General features: G+C 43.9%; 1 protein-coding gene across 3 annotated transcripts in view; it reads right to left on the reverse strand.

The window, feature by feature from the left end:
• inpp4b (inositol polyphosphate-4-phosphatase type II B) overlaps positions 1 to 24,378 on the reverse strand; it is a 589,015-nt gene that overhangs the window by 191,441 nt on the left and 373,196 nt on the right. For all 3 annotated transcript variants that reach the window (XM_033050984.1, XM_033050903.1, XM_033012170.1), the window contains one exon: positions 8,167 to 8,246. In XM_033050984.1, coding sequence (XP_032906875.1) covers positions 8,167 to 8,246 — 80 coding nt within the window. The remainder of the gene's footprint in view (positions 1 to 8,166; positions 8,247 to 24,378) is intronic.

The following is a 24,378-nucleotide window of genomic DNA, read 5'->3' on the forward strand; positions in this document are numbered from 1 at the left end:
TGTTTTTCTCATCTCAGTCCTAAAAGACTTCCCCCTTATCCTTAAACGGTGACCCCTTGTTCTGGGCCATCTGTGTGCTGAAAGCATCCCATATTATTTTAAAGGACTTGTAAATGCTACTACTGATCATGTCCACATTTATTCAGCATCAATTTACAGCAATCTGTTCAAACTGACTTTACCAATCACCATTGGATATATCGCTTTCTGGCTAAAGATCTAAACAAATGCATGCTTACTCTTTATAGATTCCAAATCAGCTTTGTCCCCAAGTTCAATTATTATTCTGAAATGTTGCGTTTAAGAAGGAACTGCAGATGCTGGAAAATCGAAGGTACACAAAAAAGCTGGAGAAACTCGGCGGGTGCAGCAGCATCTATGGAGCGAAGGAAATAGGCAACGTTTTGGGCCGAAACGTTGCCTATTTCCTTCGCTCCGTAGATGCTGCTGCACCCGCCGAGTTTCTCCAGCTTTTTTGTGTACCTATTATTCTGAAATGTTTTTTTTAAGAATTTGGTTAGACATTGCATGATTTATTTACTTATTTATAACTCTTATTATTTACTTATGATTTATTTACTTATATATAACACTTATTTCAAGAATAAGGGGTAAGCCATTTAGAACAAAGATGGGGAAACACTTTTTCACACAGTGAGTTGTGAGTCTGTGGAATTCTCTGCCTCAGAGGGCGGTGGAGGCCGGTTCTCTGGATACTTTCAAGAGAGAGCTAGATAGGGCTCTTAAAGATAGCAGAGAAGGCAGGAACGGAATACTGATTGTGGATGATCAGCCATGATCACATTGAATGGCGGTGCTGGCTCGAAGGGCCGAATGGCCTACTCCTGCACCTATTGTCTATTTAATATACATTTCTATCCGAAGGCATACAAATGTCAGACTAATGTTTTTTTGCTTACCTCAATTTGAACAGGAAGGCTTTCACTAGCACCTATGAAGTTCAACACTCTGACCAAAAGACACTTGAAAGAATTGCACACGGAAATGAAACCACTGCAGTTATATTCTGAATGTCTACGCTTGACACTGGCAATCGAGCATAAGCTCTCAATAGTCTGTGGTTTATTGACCAGCAGTCTAAGTTAACAATCTTAAAGTCATCAGTCATTGAGACATCACCACAACAAAATGCAACATTGATGTTGGCAGTTTGTACATCAAGATAAGTTAAACATTTTCAATTTAAATGTCTATTTCCATGTAAGCCTAAAACAATATTTTTCCTGTTTTGGGCTTAAAGGTGTGTGCCTGTGATGGTGAGGATCTTGACTGTACGAATTCCAATATCAGAATCAAACACTTAGTCTTAAAACAAAGCATTCAAAAACAGATTTTTTTCGCTTGGTCCGCAATAACCTACCTGATCTCCCGGTGGCTCAGCACTTCAACTCCCCCTCCAGAATCTGACCTTTCTGTCCTGGGCCTCCTCCATGGCCAGTGTGAGGACCACTGTAAATTGGAGGAGCAGCACCTCATATTCCGCTTGGGCAGTTTGTACCCCAGCAGTATGAACATTGACTTCTCCAATTTCAGGTAGTCCTTACTTTCTCCTCCCTTTCTCAGCTCTCTCTCAGCCCACTGGCTCCACCTCTTCCTTTCTTTCTTCCTTCCACCCCCCCCCCCCCTCCCCCCCACCACCCTCACATCAGTCTGAAGAAGGGTTTCGACCCGAAACGTTGCCTAATTCCTTCACATTGTAGCGGCACCCGTTGAGTTTCACCAGCATTTTTGTCTACATTCAAAAACAGACAAGGCTTTACTTTGTATACCACAGCTTCAATGCTAATGGCAATGCTAACATCCTTACTAGCAAATAATGTGTTTTTCCCTTCTAAATGCGGTTACAAATTTAGGCCTATTGTCCAGAAATATGTCTGTATCCTTAAAACACTATTGTGATAATCAAAATAAAAGAACTGCATGTCCTAAACCTGCAAGGGTTTAAAATTGGATAAACGCTCAAAGGCTGATGAAATGCATCTCAGACTGCTATAGGAAGCAGAAAAGGAGATTACTGGAGCTCTGAGAAAAAATAAAATCATCCCTTGCCACAGGTGAAATGCAGGACAGCGAATATGGTACCTTATTGAATACGAGTTGGGATAAGCCAGGCAATTACAGCCTGTGAGTCTAACTTCATGACAGGAACATCATCGGAAGGCAGGGGTGGATTGACCTGAGATTAGCTTGTTAAAGGAGATCCTGCCTGACCAATGTCATTGACGTTTTTCTAAGAGGTTACGAAATTAGGGAAGTGAGTTTGATGTGGTCATCAAAAATGATGGATGATTTTAAGGTGGAGAACGTGCAAACTCTACACACATGGTACCCAAGGACATGATCGAACCTACGACAGCAGCTCTATCTGCTGTTCCACTGTTTTACTGCTTAATAACTCCAAACTTGGGTACCAATTGTTATGCAAGTTTCTTGCATCTTAGAACAAGGAGGTGAGGAGGGAGAGTGGGGGAGGTAGGGAGTGGGGAATAGGAGGAGAGGAGGGCAGTGGGGAGGTCAGGAGGGATAGTGGGGGATAGGGGGGAGGTGAGGAGTGGGGGATAGAGGGATAGGAGGAGGGTAGGGAGGGGAGAGTAGTTATGGAGGGAGGGAGGGAATGACTGAGGGTAGGGGAAAGGAGAGGTGAGGGAGGGATTGGGGAGGGGAGGAGGAGAGGCGAAAGAGGAGGGAGGGTGAAGAGGAGGGTGAGGGAGTGCTGGGGGATGAGGGGAAGTGAGCCGCACCTGCGCAGTTGGGGGCTATAGGTGAGCGGTGGATTATTGCGTTGGGGGAACGGGTGAGTGGTGGAATATTGCGTTGGGGGAACGGGTTGCATTGGGGGACTTGGCCTCCAATGTGACTGGGACCCAATGAGTCCACTTAGTCTAGTTTCTTTTAAATGGGACATCTATTCTCTGAAACAGTCTTTCACAAATACAAAGCTATCTCTTTAATCAACATTTGCGAAACATAATTGATAGCTTCCATGGTTACAGTATTGAATCCTGCTCTTGTCACAACTTAAATATTAACAGCTGAGTAAACACCTTCAAGGCAACCAGAGGTGAACGCAACACCCAACTGTTCAGTCCATGTTGTAAATTCTGTCTGTCAAGTACCATGTACTGTCAGAAACATCATGAAATGACTCAGGGAAAATGGGGTTTTTTCACCCAAAAACCATGTGCTAGTTAAAAACCCAAATCAGATTGTGAAAACCAGAGCCAATAATATTGACCAAAATTCACAATGAAACAGTAGTATTATCATAGAAAGGTAATCACCGTGTGATCATTCTGCTTTCACACAATATTTCTCTGAAATTATAAATTAATTGATAGATAATTGAACAGAGAAGAATAAATATAAGCTTACTAATAATAACAAATAAGATGCCATCAACCTGAAATCCTATCTCCCTCTCTCCAACTGATCTGCTGAGTATTTCCAAACTTTTCTGTTTACTTTATAGTTAATAATTTAATTGGAAATTGAAAATGTAAAGACTAGATGACTGAGGAGAACTATGACATGTCAAGTGTATTATTTGAAAAGCCCAGGGTGCAGAGGCAGTCAATAGGCAATGATGTGCATGAATATTGGGCTTTGAGGAATGAAGACGGCTGTCAATGGCAATACACGGAGCATAAGAACTAGAATAGGAGAAATAAAGGACTCTCATGCAAGAGCGTAACTTGCTATCAAAACATGGAGGGGACCGGGCGACACAATTCTTTGGCGGCCACGCGCGCATGCGCACACTCACACACACACGTGCGAGGCTTCGGAGTTCGGAGGCTCAATCGAGCGCCAAATGCAGCTTAACTCTGCCTGTCTCACTGGGTTAACTACAGCCCTGTCTGGACTGACAGGATACCAGCGCTGCTTCTCCACGCTGGCCATATTTCCCGCAAGCCCAGGCAGGTTCACCTGGCGGGACAGGCAGAGTTGAGCTGGGTTTAGTGGCACAGCTCGCATCTGTCTGCTCTGGCCACCCGTGGGGGGGGGGGGCACGCGGGACAGCGCCGGAGAGCCGGTCGGGATCAATCCTGCCTGCGGATGAGGCGCAGGTCTGTGCCGCGCCTCCCTCCTCCAATCACCGCTTCCTCGATCATCAGTCCCACCCCCACTGCCTCGCGGAAAGCGGAGATTTTAAAATACGGATCACAAAAACTTGGGGGGGATGTCCCTCACCTCTCAAAACATGGGGGGGACGTGTCCCCTCTAGCCCCCCCCCCCCCCGGGTTTTCCGCCCCTGCTCTCATGGGACTGTAGGACTTGCTCGATAGAATGTGGTGGTGTTGGTGAGGGAGAATAGAATATAAAGAGTTATGAGCCAAGAATGAAAATTTTAAACCAACGGTGTTGGAAAACCTAGACCCATTGCATATACTTTTGTAAATCCTGGCCAAAATCGTGCCAAAATAAAGCAGAGGATTCGTGCATTTACGAGGCCTGTTAGCCCTTTCTGTGTAAGAACCCACAGGCTGCTAGCTGGTGCCGGGAAGTCTCGGTCACAATTCAATACCTCAGAGAAGGAAGGTCCAAATGTCTTTGCAATTGATAATATGAATGAAAACTTTGGAGAGAAACTCTAAGGTATTGTATATGCATGAGTTTGATTGGATTACTGCAAAGGGATTGTAAATAGTGTAAATAATGTTGCAAGACAGTTACCCTGCTGTTTGTTGATTGGCCAGAGTGAGAAGCCCTGGCTGAATTGTTTGTATTCCAGGGTAAATGTTGCATTATTCAGTTGGACTGACTTCCTTCCAGAAGCTTCTGTAAGAAACGTTGTTTGGGACTTTTTGTAATTGGGTTGGGGAACTGTCAATAAGACTTTGATGTAATTGATATGTATGATTAGTTTGTAAGGGGAACCACCCCTATGTAGTTCAGGCCCTCAAGAATAGAAATAATTTTATAGAAATCAAGGTTCGTTGACCTATAAAAGGTAGCCCTCATTTAGATCGGTGTCGATCCTCTGGGACTGCGTGACCTTTTGGGGATGTCTGCTTGCACGAGGCTGAAGAGCTTGGCCAGGCAGAGACAGGGATCGAGCCCGCGGTGGTTTAGGTATCGTATAGGGGAATTTGTTGTTCGTCCTAAAAATAAAGTTTAGTTGGTCCAGTGTTTGACAGTGTTTTTACTGAACTAGACTAAGAGGGGTCAGCTTTAGGAGCATATTTACACTTTGATCGGCAGTGGAATGCAGGAAAAGCAGCACTTGTGGAAGGTTAGGATATTAAAAGTATCGCTTTTTTAAATTTTTTAAAATATTTTATTTTATTAGAAGTAAGTACAGTCATATGGCACCAAAGTGCCTAATATATATTTTCATAATACATTTTATGTACAACTTCTTTTTTTTTTTTATTACACTGAAAAAAGATTAGAATAAGAAAAAGAAGTTAGATAGTAAAGGATAGAAAGATGTGAAATATATAGTGTGTGAAAAAAGAAAACGAGTAAATGAAGAAAGTTGAGAGAGAGAATAGAGAAAATAAAATAAAATAAAAAAAGAAAAGGAGATCATTATTTATAATCTTGGCCAACCCTCGTCCAGTCCTGAAAGTTATTTTTTACAATTGTGTTAAAAGTAGAGAATGAGGTCAGTCAGAAAAGCAGACAAGCAAGAATGAATTTAAACGCCTTCCGCTTCTTACATTCAATTTGGTGTTTATCTTTTATATGTTTCATGTTAAAGCAGTGCCTGAGCATCAAGGAAGTGGAGTGCAGTAACATGTATCAACCAGCAGTTGAAGGGGAGAAGCTGTCATTTCAAAGCATTGTCCAGGTAGAGTAATGGATAAAAGGGAGGCAGGCTCTGGCAGGGTGGCCATTTTGAGAATGGCTGCTTTGAAGTCCGGAGCCCCGCGCGATGTTGCGCACAACTACATACCCCTCCGCGCTTCTCAGTGGGACCGGCCCCGCGCTGCCATACGATGCCCGTGCACCTCACGCGACCACGAGGTCGCGTAATTTGCGTGCCAAGGACACGTAAGTGGGACAGGCCCTTTAGGGGAAAATAGCAGCAGCTGGATCACTGATAACTCTTTGAATCAGGCAATGTCAAAGACTAGGTGAACAATAGTGAGGGGACACAGGGGGCGCAGACGGGCGTTCCCGAGGATGCAAGTGAGTCAAGGATGTCTTCAAGGGGACACAGGATGTTCTGAAAGGGGAGGATGAGCAGCTGGAGATTGTGGTTCATATTGGTACCGACAACATGGGTATGAAGACCGATGAGGTTCAGCAAAGATAATTTAGGGCGTTAGGTAGTTAGAGGAAAAGCAGAAACTTGAGAGAGACTTCCAGGATTACTCCCTGTGTCATGAGTTAGTCAGGCAGGAATAGTGAGGCAAGGAACAGGAAGCTGGTGCTGATAAATACATGGCTACGCAGCCGGGGTGGTGGGGGGGGGGAAAGTTTCAGGTACATGGATCATTAGACTCCCTTCCATAGAAGATAGGACATCTGAAGTAAAGGAATCTACCACTCAGGAAGGTTTAATCCAGCAGGGAGTTGGAACCCAAAGTAATAGTGTATCAAATGAGGAAATACAACCTGATATAAATGTAAATGTGAGTAGGTTCAGTAGAGGGGACAGGCAGGAGCAAAGATCCTATAGCGGAGCAAGATAGACCACTCCTGCTAAATGCAATGGGCTGACGTGTAGTACGCAACGGAGCGGAACCTGGGCCTTTATTTCATCCATTTCCGTAACCAGACCCGACCCGACTCGCAGTGTAATCAACGTTGCGGGGGAACAGTCTGTGTTAATAAATTTAAATCCTGAAAATGAGGAGAAGATTTTTACCAAATAACTTTTATTTTTACGAGGATGCTTCCATAACCGGCTTCCGTCTCCGCACTAGTATCCTACGGGATCCTTGGTGCGGAGACGGAAGCCGGTTACGGAAATGGGGCCGAAAATTACCCATGAATCTGCCCATGACCGTACTATGTCTTTTTCCTCAAGTGGACTATCTTGCTCGCTGTAGGATCTTTGGACAGGAGGCAAGTGTGGGATTGTGGAAAGTCTGATAGATTAAACTGCATTTATTTTCAGGCAAAAAGCCTGACAGGTAAAACAGGTGAACTCAGGATGTAAATTGATACATGGCAAATGACAGCTATAACCGAAACATGGCTGGTTGAGGAGCAGCATTGATATTTCAATGCTTGCACAAAGCTATCGAGAGTTTTAGTGATTATACTTGCTTCATGGATAGAGGTTCGGGGAGAGACAAGAGGCTGAGCTGCTGAATGACTTTGTAGGAGTGAAGGTGTATCAACAATAGGGCCGTATGCTGTGGATGCTGGAAACAAACACAAACTAAGCAATTCCTGTAAAAACCATCAGTGATGCAGAAAAAAAAACAAGTGCGCAAATTAATAATATTTTATCTGAAGAATCAATATTCTGGAATGAAAGTTCTGAATAACCCAGTGTTTTTTTTCTGTTTTGGTGCTTACATTACCATCTTTGGAGTCATTTACTTGATTGCCTTATGTATTTGCAGAAAAATATGCATTGTTTTTCAAAATAAATGGAAGCTAAGAAATTCCTACATATGCATGCACGAATAAAGCCTTTCTGAAACAGAAATTGTTTATGGATCAAGCAAAGTAAAGGATAATTGTACTTATTGAAATAGACGCAATGTCCCTGCACATCAGGTGAGATCTTTAAGTATTGCAGGTCAGACAAAGCACGCAAGTGTCAGGTAAAATATAAAGCTACATCTCCAATGATTTGGGAGTGAATCGGTAACTGCGAAAAGAAAGCTTGTTATGGCCCTTGGTGTTCCTTCCATTTCTCCACCTATTCACTGGGTCTCTTAAAATTAATGGGCTAATTTACACCTAATCAGAATAGTATCTCTGGATCTCTATCTCTTGGGACCTAATATAAGATTGTACGAATTCACTTAATTTGTGATCCTTAACAGCCACGGGAGATAATTACTGCAGTTGCACCCGCACTACTCTCTCTGTCACACTGATATGTTGCCAGAACACAGCCACAGCAACAAAAGCTCAGAAATTGTCAATTAAATATCTACCCACCTTAGAGTTGTATATGTACTTTTGCATGTTATCAGCATAGCAAGGAGGTCAGTTACATGAATTCACGCACAATACCTTAGGTTTATGGTGAGTGTTTGTTCCTCTGAATTCAGTAAATCACGTATCGCAAAGGTTGCAGAGCCCAGGAAGCTTCGCTGCAAGAGAGAGAAAAGAAGGTCTTCGTTAGTTTCAAAATCCATGAGCATAACAGCTTCAAAATGCCCCGCTCCCTGCCATGGCTGCCCTCCACCGCACACGGTGTCTGAGACGGGCTGGGAAAATCATTAAGGACCCCTCACATCCCATCCATCTGGGAGGCGGTACAGGAGCCTCAGGTCTCGCACCAGCAGGCTAAGGAACAGCTTCTTCCAAAATACCATTACCCAGCTGAACTCACAGGCCTGATGCTAGCGATCTTTTATACCCTTTTATCTGTATATATTTATTTGCTTATGTACTAGATCAATATATCCACATTGTACATATTGTTTTAACCAGTATTTTACTACTTTGCACTGATGAGATGCTAAACTGCATTTTGTTGTACCTGTACTCGTATTTGTACAATGACAATAAAGTTGAATCTAATCTAATCTAAAATCCGTCTTGGTTTAAAAAATAGTGGAGCTGAAGAAATGGGGCTAGATCCCCATTCTGCACAATTTACAAATCAGTCTCATGCTGTCAATAACGTTCAGCTTCATTTCTTCATGGCAGCAGAGTATTTACTTGCACTAAAGAGCAATGCAAACTTACATTGGCAAATCGATAAACTAACAATGGAAATTTGACATTCTATTTTGATATTGGAATGAAGCAGAAATAAATGTGTGTGCAGCCAGGTAATAAGTTCAAATCATAATCATCCATGTTTTTTAAATCAACGTTCAACATTAACTTTTCCACTTTCCTTCAATCATCTGCAGGCGTTCCACCCATACGCTTCTCCTTGCTGAGAGAGTTTTCCCGCAGATGGTAATTGCTTCCTAATTCCCCACCCTGCTGCATATTTAAGGCCAAGGCTATTGAGCTGGATATTTGTCATGGAAAGCATCATAAAGTACATTGTGCCCCCAGCTGATAAATGCATCTTCAATTGGAGTTACTGTTTCACAATGCAAAAATCATTCATTGCTTCTTAAGACCAGTTCCAATACCACTGCACTAGCTGGAACAGATCATTCAGTAGAGAATGAATGATCTACCTGGGATTCTCAAGGCCTCAGTGCTGCCGATACTCATTGAATAAACAGCTGAACAATAAAGATTATGTTACACAAGTGTCAGAATACCACATATTGTAAATCAAAATGTTGTTTAAAAAAATCCATCATGAAACTATCTGCCCGATTTGAAATGCCCCTTGTATGTCATTAAAAGAACCACATTGCCATTTGTGGAAACACATATTGCCTTTTCTGCTGAAGTATAATACAACAATCTAGTCATCGGTCCAAACACTGTGTTGCTATACCGACAAGCTTTAAAATCATGTTGAGAATCAGGCTCCCTTGGTGAATGTTCATGAACATACATCCTATCATTGACAATACACAATAGACAATAGGTGCAGGAGTAGGCCAGCACCGCCATTCAATGTGATCATGGCTGATCATCCCCAATCAGTACCCCATTCCTGCCTTCTCCCCATATCCCCTGACTCTGCTATCTTTAAGAGCCCTATCTAGCTCTCTCTTGAAAGCATCCAGAGAACGGCCTCCACTGCCCTCTGAGGCAGAGAATTCCACAGACTCACTACTCTCTGTGAGAAAAAGTATTTCCTCGTCTCCGTTCTAAATGGCTTACTCCTTATTCTTAAACTGTGGCCCCAGGTTCTGGTCTCCCCCAACATCGGGAACATGTTTCATGCCTCTAGCATGTCCAAGTCCTTAACAATCTTATATGTTTCAATGAGATCCCCTCTCATCCTTCTAAACTCCAGAGTGTACAAGCCCAGCTGCTCCATTCTCTCAGCATATGACAGTCCCGCCATCCCGGGAATTAACCTTGTAAACCTACGCTGCACTCCCTCAATAGCAAGAATGTCCTTCCTCAAATTAGGGGACCAAAACTGCGCACAATACTCCAGGTGTGGTCTCACTAGGGCTCTGTACAACTGCAGAAGGACCTCTTTGTCACATAGAGATTATTGTGGTTATCTTTGAAATCATTATTTTTCAAAATTGTGATGTATTCACAAGTGTGCAGAAACAGTAGCCGGATATCGATGTACAAACAGAGACATGCAGGTGAACCTATGGCCATTCAGGTTGTGGACCCATCCTTATAATATTGTGTTCAAGAAGGAACTGCAGATGCTGGAGAATCGAAGGTAGACAAAATTGCTGGAGAAACTCAACGGATGCGGCGGCATCTATGGAGCGAAGGAAATAGGCAATGTTTCGACCCGAAACGTTACCTATTTCCTTCGCTCCATAGATGCCGCCGCACCCGCTGAGTTTCTCCAGCAATTTTGTCTACCTTATAATATTGTAAAGGATTGAAAATCTCATGAACTACATGACCCAAAAGCCACATTTTTGCAATTGTATGTAAACCACTATTAGGTAGTGCTGGTGTTCCCAGGGGTAACCAAGGCTTTGTGGACATTATGGGCTGATGGGTGGAAGTGGAAGTGAGACTTAGGGACCAGGAATCAGGAATGTGGAGCTGAAAGGTTTAGCAGGACAGGGAGTGTGATTGGGATTTGGGATGGGGAATTAGGGGTGCTTGGCATCGATTCACTGTATGGTCAGGCTAGAAGATACAAGGCAAAATTAAAGGCCTTAAGTTTTTTTTTGTTTTTTTTTAATGTTTATTTTATTAGGAGCAATTGTACAAGAATAAAACAATCGGCAAGACAATTATACAATTTCGTACATTTCATAAACTGATAAATGAATCGGGGGAAAAAAAAGTAAAAAGGAAAGAATGAAGAAAAGAAGAAAGATACAAAAAAGAGAGAAGAAAAGACCCTGAACTACCAAAGAAGTGAGAGAAAAAAAAAGAGAAAAATAAACAGAGATATGTCCCACTATCTTTCCCTTCCTCTCCCCGCCCTTCCCCGCTCACCCATCCCAAGCATCGGTTTTAAATTTGTGTTCGACCATTCTATTGTTGAAGAAATTCAGTGAAAGATTACAAGACCTACACCAAACCCAAACCAATTAGGAGCAGACGAGGGCATTCGATCCAATTTGAGATTCCAGCTACCAAGACAGATCTTCCCCCACACAATTAAAGCATGGAATAATCTCCACCCTACTATAGTTACCCAACCAGATACAACTAAATTTAAAGTAGCTCTTTCTTCCCAAAAACCCTTTCTGGCTTAAGTCCTCCCTCCACGACCTCCAGTTTAAATTCCATTTGGAATATTTTGGAGGAGCAAGGAACCAAGAAAGGAGACCATGTTTTGGAGAGGCCTTAAGTTGTATGGGAGTTCTATCCAGTATTGGGTTAATAGAACATTATTATTCCAGGAATGACCACAGACCGCTAATTAACAGCTCCTCAAAGAACAAGATTGAAATTCCCATGAACTGTTCTTGACATCATAAGTATACAAGATAATGCACCCTTACCAAGTCCTGTTTGTTTATTCTGTGGTGCCTGTTTGGCAGCAATGTAAAATTGTTGCAGTCATGAACATTATGTTCAAATCAACCATGTGAATAGATGGTAAATAAACCACTGTCTATGCATGGTCATGTAATTAGCCTAGATTATTGGGTCCCATCACGCCTACTTTTACAGCATGAGAGGATGTCTTGTTAAGTCATAGGTTCAAGGTGAAGGGGAAAAAATTTAAGAGGAATCTGAGGGATGACTTTTCCGCACAAAGGGTGGTGGATGTATGGAACGAGCTGCCAGAGGAGGTAGTTGAGGCAGGGACTATCCCAATGTTTAAGAAACAGTTAGACAGCTACATGGATAGGACAGGTTTGGAGGGATATGGACCAAGCGTAGGCAAGTGAGACTAGTGTAGTTGGGACATGTTGGCCAGTGTGGGTAAGTTGGGCCGAAGGGCCTGTTTCCACACTGTATCACTCAATGACTCAACGTCACAAATGTTTTGTTTTGTCATGTTTCTCGCTACCCCAGAAATCTCAGTCACATTTCATCCTACAGTGTGAAGACATATTACCATGCATGGTTCCAATAAAAACATCTAGGAACTCAACAGAAAAGGTGTGAAAAAACAAAACATTAACATTTAATTTAGATCACACATAAATGTTTGCATGTCGCTACACTTCTTCAGGCAGCAGTTTGTTTTTTATTTAAATACACAGAGACATTAGAGGACACAGAGTGCTGGAGTAACTCAGTGGGTCAGGCTTCATCTCTGGAGAACATGGATAGGTGACGTTTCACAGGGTGCTGGAGTAACTCAGCGGGTCAGGCTGCATCTCTGGAGAACATGGATAGGTGACATTTCAGGTCGGGACCCTTTTTCAGACATTACATGCATGATGCATACAATAATCAAATAGAATTAATCTACTTGTGCAAATGGTTCTGGACTCCCCCAACATCAGGAACATGTTTCCTGCCTCTAGTGTGTCCAAGCCCTTAACAATCTTATATGTTTCAATGAGATACCCTCTCATCCTTCTAAACTCCAGAGTGTACAAGCCCAGCTGCTCCATTCTCTCAGCATATGACAGTCCCGCCATCCCGGGAATGAACATTGTAAAACTACGCTGCACTCCCTCAATAGCAAGAATGTCCTTCCTCAAATTAGGAGGTTAATCAGTCATCATTGCAGCCAAGGGAAGATCAATACCCATTTATATCAGCTCAGCCAAAGAAGTTATCAATTAATTGCTCCTGAACTTGTGCCAACAGAGATGCTCGTTTCTGGAGAGCCATATGCTGATTCCACTCCCTCCTTAACCTATTGCTGTGGCATAGTCTGAACAGTTAATAGTTTACCTGGGGATTTATCAATGAAATGCAGTAACTCATCAATATTTGATCACGAGTTTAAACATACATGAGACAGGAGCTACAGTCATCCAATGGATATTATGTGTGTGGGGTGAGAGGAGGCAGATGTAAGCAGTCGTTATTTCAATCAGGTAGATTAATGGCCTTCTGAAGCCATATCTTTAGCCTTTTATGGGCCTCAAGATATGAACGTCGTCAAACCTAGTGCAGAGTTTGGGCAGAGTCATCATAAACTCTAGTTTTATAGTAACATAGAAAATAGGTGCAGGAGGAGGCCATTCGGCCCTTCGAGCCATTCATTGTGATCATGGCTGATCGTCCCCTATCAATAACCCGTGCCTGCCTTCTCCCCATATCCCTTGACTCCACTAGCCCCTAGAGCTCTATCTAACTTCTCTTAAATCCATCCAGTGATTTGGCCTCCACTGCCCTCTGTGGCAGGGAATTCCATAAATTCACAACTCTCTGGGTGAAAAAGTATTTTCTCACCTCAGTCTTAAATGACCTCCCATTTATTCTAAGGCTGTGGCCCCTGGTTCTGGACTCGCCCAACATTGGGAACATTTTTCCTGCATCTGGCTTGTCCAGTCCTTTTATAATTTTATATGTTTCTATAAGATCCCCCCTTCTTTCTTCTTCTTTCTTACATGTTTACTCAGGATCAATCTTGGAATCTCCTTCTGAATAATTGATTCTCTCTGTGTTACCACATCCAGCACTGTAGTCCACATGAGTGGTTTCATTACCTTCAAATTGGAGTGCTTACAACGAGTCTGTTCGCTTGCTATCCCCTGACTGAAGTACTGAAAGTGAGCGGGGCCCACGGTCCACCCCACCCCACCCCACCCCCGGCCTGCTGGTGGGGTCGCGGGGGGTGGCCAGGAGACGTCGGGGCGGCGGCAGGAGCAGGAGGCGGTGTCGAGCCGTGGTGAACTGTGCACTTCATCTGGAGTCGCAGAGCGTCCTCATTCATTCTCCCCGCCACACGGAAGTATAACGTAGCAAAGATGAGCGGGAAGCAAGAGGATTGGGTAATGTTTGAAGAGCTACAGAAGATAACTAAAAAGACAATACGGGGAGAAAAGATGAGGTACGAATTCCAAGGATGGTTTACCATCATCAGCGCAACTACGATCAATCAATATGCAGTGATCTTCTTGATTGGTGTCTCAACATAATTTCAGAATTTCGGGACTTTCCAAACAAACAACTTCAAAGCAGTTTTCTCAATGGATTTTTAATGATATTTTACGATCGGATTATGAGTCGTGAAAGACAGGAAGTTCATAGTAAAGTGTTTTGCTTTAAATTCGACTCCTAGCCTTAAGTGTATTGGAGCATTTCAATGGCCCTCCTTAGCATTCAGCAACAAAGGAGATGAAATATCAGCTAAGATAAAAGCCTATCATATATTTTTTACTTGGATACTGACAGCCTTTGTACAAATGGCACATAAGGCAAGATAGAGATTCCATGTGATTGTTTATATTAATAAAACAAAAATAAATAAATTGGTTAAAATTGGAGTGCTTATTTTGGTGACAAATAAGTGGTGAAAGCATATCCTTCCTTGCATTTGGTATCTACAACAGATTGTAGTCCTCCAAGCTGCTTAAGGGCCTAGACCACCAAATTTATTTCATAAATATATTTTGTAAACTTTAATAATGTTTTTGTAATATTAAACCTTCCAAACATTTTAAAATTTAATTTTTAATTTTCAGAGGAGCTAGTATGCCAAAGAAGCACTGGATTTTTCCAACGCCAACCCAAAAGTTTCGCTGCACTCTACCCTATGTAGAGACCAACTTATCTTTCCGTGATAGACACAAGAAGCTGGCGTAACTCAGCGGGACAGGGCAGCATCTCTGGAGAGAAGGAATGGGTGACTTTTTGGGTCGAGACCCTTCTTCAGGCTGGTTTGGGATAAGGGAAAGGAGAGATCTCGACAGTTATATAGAGAGATAAAAAACAATGAATGAAAGATATGCAAAATAGTTACGAAGATAAAGGAAATAGGCCATCGTTAGCTGTTTGTTGAGTGGAAACGAGAAGCTGGTGTGAATTGGGTGGGGGAGGGATAGAGAGGGAATGCCGGGGCTACCTGAAGTTAGAGAAATCAATATTCATCTTTCCATGAAACATTAATGCTTAATTCCTTATCCAAGAATGAAATCTTGGAATTTGGTGTCAGGTGTGTACAAAGGCAGGCATCGTCTGCAGTTTGTAATTCACTATTGAGGTGACTTTGTTCTGGAGTGCAGGCACCAGAGATTGAAGTGTGTTAGTTCTGAAGATCATTCCAATTCCATTAAAAACTAATTTGAGGTGATTTGTGACATCGCAAAAAAAAAAAAATTGCTGCAATTGCCTGAGCAATGAGGCAGGCTTGTTTGACAATGATCTTCACTGAGTTTGATTCTCGTGTAGATCCGTTGGTTAGGAGTGTTGGAACAATGCAGAAACTCATCACACATTGCCTTTTCTCAACAGATTATACTCTAAAGTCCCCAGTCGGTCCACAGTTTAAGAATATGGAGTAAGCCATTTAAAACGGAGACGAGGAAACACTTTTTCTCACAGAGAATGGTAAGTCTGTGGAATTCTCTGCTTCAGAGGGCGGTGGAGGCAGGTTCTCTGGATGCTTTCAAGAGAGAGCTCTTAAAAATAGCGGAGTCAGGGGATATGGGCAGAAGGCAGGAACTAGGTACTGTTTGGGGATGATCAGCCATGATCACATTGGATGGCGGTGCTGGCTCGAAGGGCCAAATAGCCTACTCCTGCACCTATTGTCTATTGTCTATAATGAATGCCTGGTGCTTTGTTAATCCTGCCGAACACCATACATGAAATGTCATAGAGCATGAAGGAATCTCGGCTCCATCTCTGTTTAAGATTTCCTGCAAAACTGGCAGTCCATTCTTTTCAGCGTGGAGAAAGTAATGAGCTCCATGCAACACTAGTGCATCCTGCCTGAAATGGGAACTGATAGCTGATCTGAGTTTCCATAACAACACAGTGTCAGACCGTTGCAAACCACTGACTGTTGCATTCATTAGCATTCTTTGAGAGTGCCATGACAGTCTGAAAACCTGTCGTCCTGCAGGTTGAGATGCATGTCCCATGGGAGGAGCATGAATATGTTGTCCTTTTTTAGACTAGCTTTTGCGTTTCTACCTTTGTACTTTGACACTATTCTCACTGTGACAGATGTGAGACTTATGGAAGAGAATACATTTTAAGGTAGACACAAAATGCTGGGGAAACTCTGCAGGTGAGGCGGCATCTATGGAGAGAAGGAATTGGCGATGTTTCAGGCCGAGACCCTTCTCCATAGATGCTGCCTCACCCGCTGAGTTTCTCCAGCATTTTGTGTCTACCTTCGATTTTACCAGCATTTGCAGTTCTTTCTTAAACAAGAATACATTTTAAGTTGCCCATACCGGTCCTCCGTGGCTATCTGCATCCTCCTCCACTGTACGTAAGCTGCCTACTATCATTCGCTCTACAGCTACAGATGACCGTCCATCAATGTTCATACCGCTGGAGTGTAAACTATCCAAGCAAAATATGAGGTGCTGCTCCTCCAGTTTATGGTGGTCCTCACTCTGGCCATGGAGGAGGCCCAGGACAGAAAGGTTGGATTTGGAATGGGAGGGGGAGTTGAAGTGCTGAACAACTGGAAGATCAGAAGGTACACAAAATTGCTGGAGAAACTCAGCGGGTGCAGCAGCATCTATGGAGCGAAGGAAATAGGCGACGTTTCGGGCCGAAACCCTTCTTCAGACTGATGGGGGGTGGGGGGGAGAAGGACGGAAAAGGGGAGGAGGAGGAGCCCGAGGGCGGGCGGATGGGAATGGTGGGAGGAGACAGCTAGAGGGTTGAGGAAGGGGAGGAGACAGCAAGGACTAGCAAAATTGGGAGATTTCAATGTTAATGCCATCCGGACGCAAGGTCCCCAGACGGAATATGAGGTGCTGTTCCTCCAATTTCCGCTGTTGCTCACTCTGGCAATGGAGGAGACCCAGGACAGAGAGGTCGGATTGGGAATGGGAGGGGGAGTTGAAGTGCTGAGCCACCGGGAGGTCAGGTTGGTTATTGCAGACTGAGCGGAGGTGTTCGGCGAAACGATCGCCCAACCTACGCTTAGTCTCCCCGATGTAAATCAGCTGACATCTAGAGCAGCGGATGCAGTAGATGAGGTTGGAGGAGATACAGGTGAACCTTTGTCGCACCTGGAACGACTGCTTGGGTCCTTGAATGGAGTCGAGGGGGGAGGTGAAGAGACAGGTGTTGCATTTCTTGCGGTTGCAACGGAAAGTGCCCGGAATGACCAATGGAAGATCAGGTTGGTTATTGCGAACTGAGTGGAGATGTTGGGCGAAGCGATCGCCAAGCCTGCGCTTGGTCTCACCGATGTAGATCAGCTGACACCTAGAGCAGCGGATGCAATAGATGAGGTTGGAGGAGGTGCAGGTGAACCTCTGCTTCACCTGGAAAGACTGGTTGGGTCCTTGGATGGAGTCAAGGGGGGAGGTAAAGCGACAAGTGTAGCATTTCTTGCGGTTGCAACAGAAAGTACCAGGAGAGGGGGTGGGAAGGGACGAATTGACCAGGGAGTTACGGAGGGAGCGGTCTCTGCGGAAAGCCGAAAGGGGAGGAGATGGGAAGATGTGGCCAGTGGTGGGATCCCGTTGGAGGTGGCGAAAATGTCGGAGGATTATCTGTTGTATGTGACGGCTGGTCGGGTGGAAGGTGAGGACAAGGGGGACTCTTCCCTTGTTACGAGTGGGGGGGATGGGGAGTGAGAGCAGAGTTACGGGGTATAGAAGAGACCCTGGTGAGAGCCTCATCTATAGTCGAAAAGGGGAACCCATATTCCCTAAAGAATGAGGACATCTCCGATGCTCATACATGTTCAAATGCCTTTTATATGTTGTTATAGTACCTACCTCAACTACCTCCTCTGGCTGCTTGCTGAATATACCCATCACCCACAATTTCTGATGCTTGGATTGTGCTTGGTAATTCACATTCTTTTGTCGGTCACCTCATGCAAAGCCCAGATCTCATTTTCCTGCAACATAATACACTGTCACAAAAGTTGAGCTGCCTTTCATCTCCTACCCTCTAGTAGAACACTTTGGTCATATTCCTGCCACACAAATGCCATGCAAGAGCCGTCTCCAATGAGAGTCCAACCAAATACCTTCACCTTCAATGGCATTTCCATCATCAAATTCTCTACCATCACAATAGACAATAGACAATAGGTGCAGGAGTAGGCCATTTGGCCCTTCGAGCCAGCACTGCCATTCAATGTGATCATGGCTGATCATCCCCAATCAGTACCCCGTTCCTGCCTTCTCCCCATATCTCTTGACTCCGCTATTTTTAAGAGCCCTATCTAGCTCTCTCTTGAAAGCATCCAGAGAACCGGCCTCCACCGCCCTCTGAGGCAGAGAATTCCATAGAATCACCACTCTCTGTGAGAAAAAGTGTTTCCTCGTCTCCGTTCTAAATGGCTTACTCCTTATTCTTAAACTGTGGCCCCTGGTTCTGGACTCCCCCAACATCAGGCACATGTTTCCTGCCTCTAGCGTGTCCAAGCCGGTTTTGAAACTGTTAACTTTTGATCCACAGTCTGCTTATTCTCCTAAACACCTTATTAGTAACTTTGTCCGCGTCAGGAGCTGCTCAATAATAAAGTATCTCTGGGGGAATGGGAGTGATGGCAAATGTTCCATTATCATCAAATGGGCGTGGGAGAAATTCAGGGCTGCGTCTGGATTTACAGATCACGTGGGGCGACAGTTTCCAAAATAATTCAGAAAAGATCAAAAAATATGAGGACATAGGTTTTATGGGAAGAGAAGAGTTTTAAAGGGGACCTGGGTGTAAATTTTTCACACAAGGTTAATATCTGGAAAGGGGTGGTGGGATCGGATACAATCGCTGGTTTTAAGAGGCATTTAAGCAGATACATAAATAGACAAAGCATAGAAGGGCAGTTCTAATACAGGCAAATGTGAATAATGTAAATGGGCAAAAACATAGAAACATAGAAAATTGGTGCAGGAGTAGGCCATTCGGCCCTTCGAGCCTGCACCATTCGCCATTCAATATGATCATGGCTGATCATCCAACTCAGTATCCTGTACCTGCCTTCTCTCCATACCCCCTGATCTCTTTAGCCACAAGGGCCACATCTAACTCCCTCTTAAATATAACCAAAGAACTGGCCTCAACTACATTCTGTGGCAGAGAATTCCACAGATTCACCACTCTCTGTGTAAAAAATGTTTTTCTCATCTCAGTCCTAAAAGATTTCCCCTTTATCCTTAAACTGTGACCCCTTGTTCTGGACTTCCCCAACATCGGGAACAATCTTCCTGCATCTCGCCTGTCCAACCCCTTAAGAATTTTGTAAGTTTCTATAAGATCCCCCCTCAATCTTCTAAATTCTAGCGAGTACAAGCCAAGACTATCCAGTCTTTCTTCATATGAAAGTCCTGACATCCCAGGAATCAGTCTGGTGAACCTTCTCTGTACTCCCTCTATGGCAAGAATGTCTTTCCTCAGATTAGGAGACCAAAACTGTATACAATACTCCAGGTGTGGTCTCACCAAGGCCCTGTACAACTGCAGTAGAACCTCCCTGCTCCTATACTCAAATCCTTTTGCTATGAAGGCCAGCATGGATGTGTGGACGGGTCAATGGGGTCTACTTCTGTGCTGCACAAGTCTTGTGTGCTGGGCTCTAGAGTTTGGGTTGTACACTGGCGTGATTCAAGTGAAGCAATCCATTAATACGTGACCAAGTTCAAATAATAGGTCCATTCCTCCACACACTGCCAGTTTAAAAATATTTGAGAATATGTCTTGAAAATTAGCCCCAGGAGCAATGTCATTGCAGCCAATCTTAATCCTGACATCTACTCACATGCAAATTCATCAATGGTCATTCATCAGACAGAAAATGTCATCTAGTGTCGAGATACAGCATGGAAACAGGCTCACTGAGTTCACAATCACATTTGATTACTCATTATTACTGCTGCTATGTATGTTCTCCCACTGTCTACATATTAGGGGGAATCTTGCAGAGGTTAATCAAATTACAAACCCGCATGTCTTGGGATGTGGGAGGAAACAAAGAAACATAGAAAATAAGTGCAGTAGGAGGCCATTCGGCCCTTCAAGCCAGCACCGCCATTCGTTATGATCATGGCTGATCGTCCCCTATCAATAACCCGTGCCTGCCTTCTCCCCATATCCCTTGACTCCACTAGCCCCTAGAGCTTTATCTAACTCTCTCTTAAATCCATCCAGTGACTTGGTCTCCACTGCCCTCTGTGGCAGGGAATTCCATAAATTCACAACTCTCTGGGTGAAAAAGTTTTTTCTCACCTCAGTCTTAAATGACCTCCCCTTTATTCTGAGACTGTGGCCCCTGGTTCTGGACTCGCCCCACATTTGGGAACATTTTTCCTGCATCTGGAAAATCTGGAGCACCCGCGGTCACAGGGAGATCTTGCAAACTCAACACAGGACCCGACATCAGGATGAAACCTGGGTCTCTGGTGCCGCGAGGGAACGGCTCTACCAGCTGTGCCACCGTCATCCTCTTCACATTTACAAACCTTCCAAACTTTGAGGCATTTCGAGGCCTCTACACTGACACAAAATCCCATGGATTACTTGCTAATGAAGTTTATGAAAGTATAAGGGTAGACTAACAAATATTTAACATGGTAGACAAAAGTGCTGGAGAAACTCAGCGGGTGCAGCAGCATCTAAGGAGCGAAGGAAATAGGCAACGTTTCGGCCCGAAACTTTGCCTATTTCCTTCGCTCCATAGATGCTGCTGCACCCGCTGAGTTTCTCCAGCACTTTTGTCTACCTTCGATTTTCCAGCATCTGCAGTTCCTTCTTAAATACTTAACATGTACATTTACAGTCTTCAAAAACAAGTTTCTTCTTTTTGATGATGTTTGGAGAGATTAAATTGTTATCTCCCACACAGTAACATGCAGGCATTGTGCAAGTGACAATGTCCAGCAATAGGTGTCGCTTTTTCCATTCTGTTGTTACAGGGAATTGTATTCACCTACAATCAAAAAGAACAGACTAGGATTTGCAGTAACGTGCCACCTTAGAAGTGCTGATATCTCTGCAATCTAACCAAACAGGAAATTATTAATACATCAAGCGACCTGCACAAATAATCGGATGGAACAAGATTGATAAGCATGACTTTGATGATACCAGACTGTGTATGCAGGATGGAGACTTGTCCCATTGGCGTGATACAAAGAAGGCAGCTCTAAGGTCAATGCTGCGTGATTGCGATGCCATGATGATCAACTGTTATGTGTGTTTATTCTCCGCCCAGATTATCTTTTGGTCATTATTTTGTTTCTTTTGAAGTTGAGTGAAGAGAATTTATTTTAAGCATACTTCACGTTTTCCCTGTAATTATTGCCATTTCAACCCCTCATTAGTAATAAACAAATCAATTATAACATGAAACATTTTATAGTTAGGGATCAAACTTGCGAAGGACCAATTATTCAGATATGAATCCGTAAGTATTAACTCGTAATTAACGCACAAATAACGGGATGAAACAAGAGACTGTAATCATGGCCCTGCAAAAAAGCAAGTTTAAAACTCCCAAAGAATGTTTAAAATTTGGGAGGCCTTGCGATTTTATTTCAGCTTATGCTGCACACTGTCCCACTGAAGAACGGATCAACACTGGTGCTATGTTTGCAGTTGAAAAATGAAGTGGTTCTAGATCACATCATTCAAATGGGATACTGCCCTTCAATAGTCAGGGCATTGTGTACATAAGTAGAGAGATAATGCTTCAACTACAATGAAACCTTAAGGGCCTGTCCCACTTACGTGTCCTTGGCACGCAAATTACGGGACCTCGTGGTTGCGTTGAGGCGCACGGGCATTGTATGGCCACGCGGGGCCGGTCCCACTGAGAAGCGCGGAGGGGTATGTAGTTGTGCGCGACATCGCGCGGGGCTCCGAAATTTTTGTAGTGAACTAAATCTTCACGCACCAACGGCCTGTCGTGTAACTGACGGCCAAAGTGGGACAGGCCCAAGATCCTGGCGCGACGCAACGTCTCACCTCCAACAGCAGCAGAAGCAGGCAAACGATCGCCAAACTCGGCCTGGGGCTCACGGCCGTTGCAGTCCGGATCCGCCCCCACTTCTACTCCCAGAGCGGGGCCAAGAAAATTGAAGATAGACACAAAATGCTGGAGTAACTCAGCGGGACCGGCAGCATCTCTGGAGAGAAGGAATGGGTGACGTTTCAGGTCAAGACCCTTCTTTCAGACTGAAGAAGAGTCTCGACACGAAACATCACCCATTGCTTCTCTCCAGAGATGCCGCCGGTCCTGCTGAGTTACTCCAGCTTTGTGTCCATCTTCAAATGACGTCACGCGCTCCAGATGGCTGTGCGGGCGCATGAAGTCGCGCGCGACCTTCGCGGGACCGTCGCGGCTCAACGCGACCACGAGGTGGCGTAATTAGCGTGCCAAGGACGCGTAAGTGGAACAGGGGCTTTAGTCAGACCTCAGTTGGAGCTAGACACAAAAGGCTGGACGGAAAGGTCGGTGTGGGAATGGGAGGGGGTGTTTAATTGTTTAGCAACCGGGAGATCAGGTAGGTTTAGGCGTTGCTTACAGTTCTGGATAGGCCTCGGCAAGGCCACCAGCATAATCAAGGATGAGTCTCACCCCAGTCACTTTCTCCTCTCCCCCATCAGGCAGGAGGCACAAATGTGTGAAAACTAACATCTCCAGATTCAGGGACAGTTTCTTCCTACCTGTTATCAGGCAACTGAACCATCTTATCAACAGCTAGAGAGTGGTCCTGAACTATCCACCTCATGGGTGAACTATTATCAACCTCATATCTACCTCAGACTTTCTTTAATCAGATTTCACTGGATGTTATCTTGCACTAGATGTTATTCCCTTTTATCATGTTTCTGTACACTGTGAATGGCTCGATTGTAATCATGTGTAGTCTTTTTGCTGAATGGTTAGCACACGACAAAAGATTTTCATTGTACACGGCATGTGGCAATAAAAAAACTAAACTAAGTTGTAATAGCACTGAGGAGGGGACAGAGGAGATTTACTAGGACACTGTTTGGGGTGGAGTTGTTCGGTTATGAGGAGAATATGGAGAAGCCAGGTCTATTCTCCCTGGCGCAGATGAAGTTACGAAGGAATAGGAATGAGTTATACAAAAATATAAAGGAATGCAAAACATAAATTATACATAAATGACCCACAAATTATTTAAGACGTTAAAAATAGGAGTCATCAAAGAAACAATGTTTCAGATAGTATGGAGCTTGGTGGGTGAACAATGAGACCTGGTCAATAATGTTGACTTTGGGTTAAATATAGCCTTAGTACCAGCGATGATAGTATGGGAGAGGACACTGGCATTGGTGGTTTGGTGGAGTTAGTGTGGGTGGTTCTTTCTCACTGCCTAGATATCAGAAGATCTAAAAATGCAACATAAGTTAAGCGAGAGAAAAAGAAAGGAAATAAGATAAACGGCAAATTCTAGAATGTTAAAAGTTTCATGAAGGTATTAATCATATAAAGGGATGATTTAAAATGTATGTTTCTGCGTCTGCCAGCTTGAGTGGTTATGTCAAGTGCATAAATCACCTCACTGTAGCTCCTTTTGAAAATAAATGTATACAAAGTGTTTAATTTTCATTTCTGGCAAAAATCCAACAATTCCATGTTTGACAGGGAGAGTGATGGTACGTTTCTTTAGGTAAAAAGCTGACTGTGGAGTAGCACAAATCATCTCACATTTTGTGGCAGTTCAATATACAATAGACAATAGACAATAGGTGCAGGAGTAGGCCATTTGGCCTTTCGAACCAGCACCCCCATTCAATGTGATCATGGCTGATCATCCCCAATCAGTACCCTGTTCCTGCCTTCTCCCCATATCCCCTGACTCCGCTATTTTTAAGAGCCCTATATAGCTCACTCTTGAAAGCATCCAGAGAATCTGCCTCCACCGCCCTCTGAGGCAGAGAATTCCACAGACTCACCATTCTCTGTGAGAAAAAGTGTTTCCTCTTCTCCGTTCTAAATGGCTTACTCCTTATTCTTAAACTGTGGCCCCTGGTTCTGGACTCCCCCAACATGTTTCCTACCTCTAGTGTGTCCAAGCCCTTAACAATCTTATACGTTTCAATGAGATATCCTCTCATCCTTCTAAACTCCAGAGTGTACAAGCCCAGCTGCTCCATTCTCTCAGCATATGACAGTCCCGC

The sequence above is a fragment of the Amblyraja radiata genome, chromosome 1 (assembly GCF_010909765.2).
Source record: "Amblyraja radiata isolate CabotCenter1 chromosome 1, sAmbRad1.1.pri, whole genome shotgun sequence".
In the NCBI taxonomy this organism is placed as follows: domain Eukaryota; kingdom Metazoa; phylum Chordata; class Chondrichthyes; order Rajiformes; family Rajidae; genus Amblyraja; species Amblyraja radiata.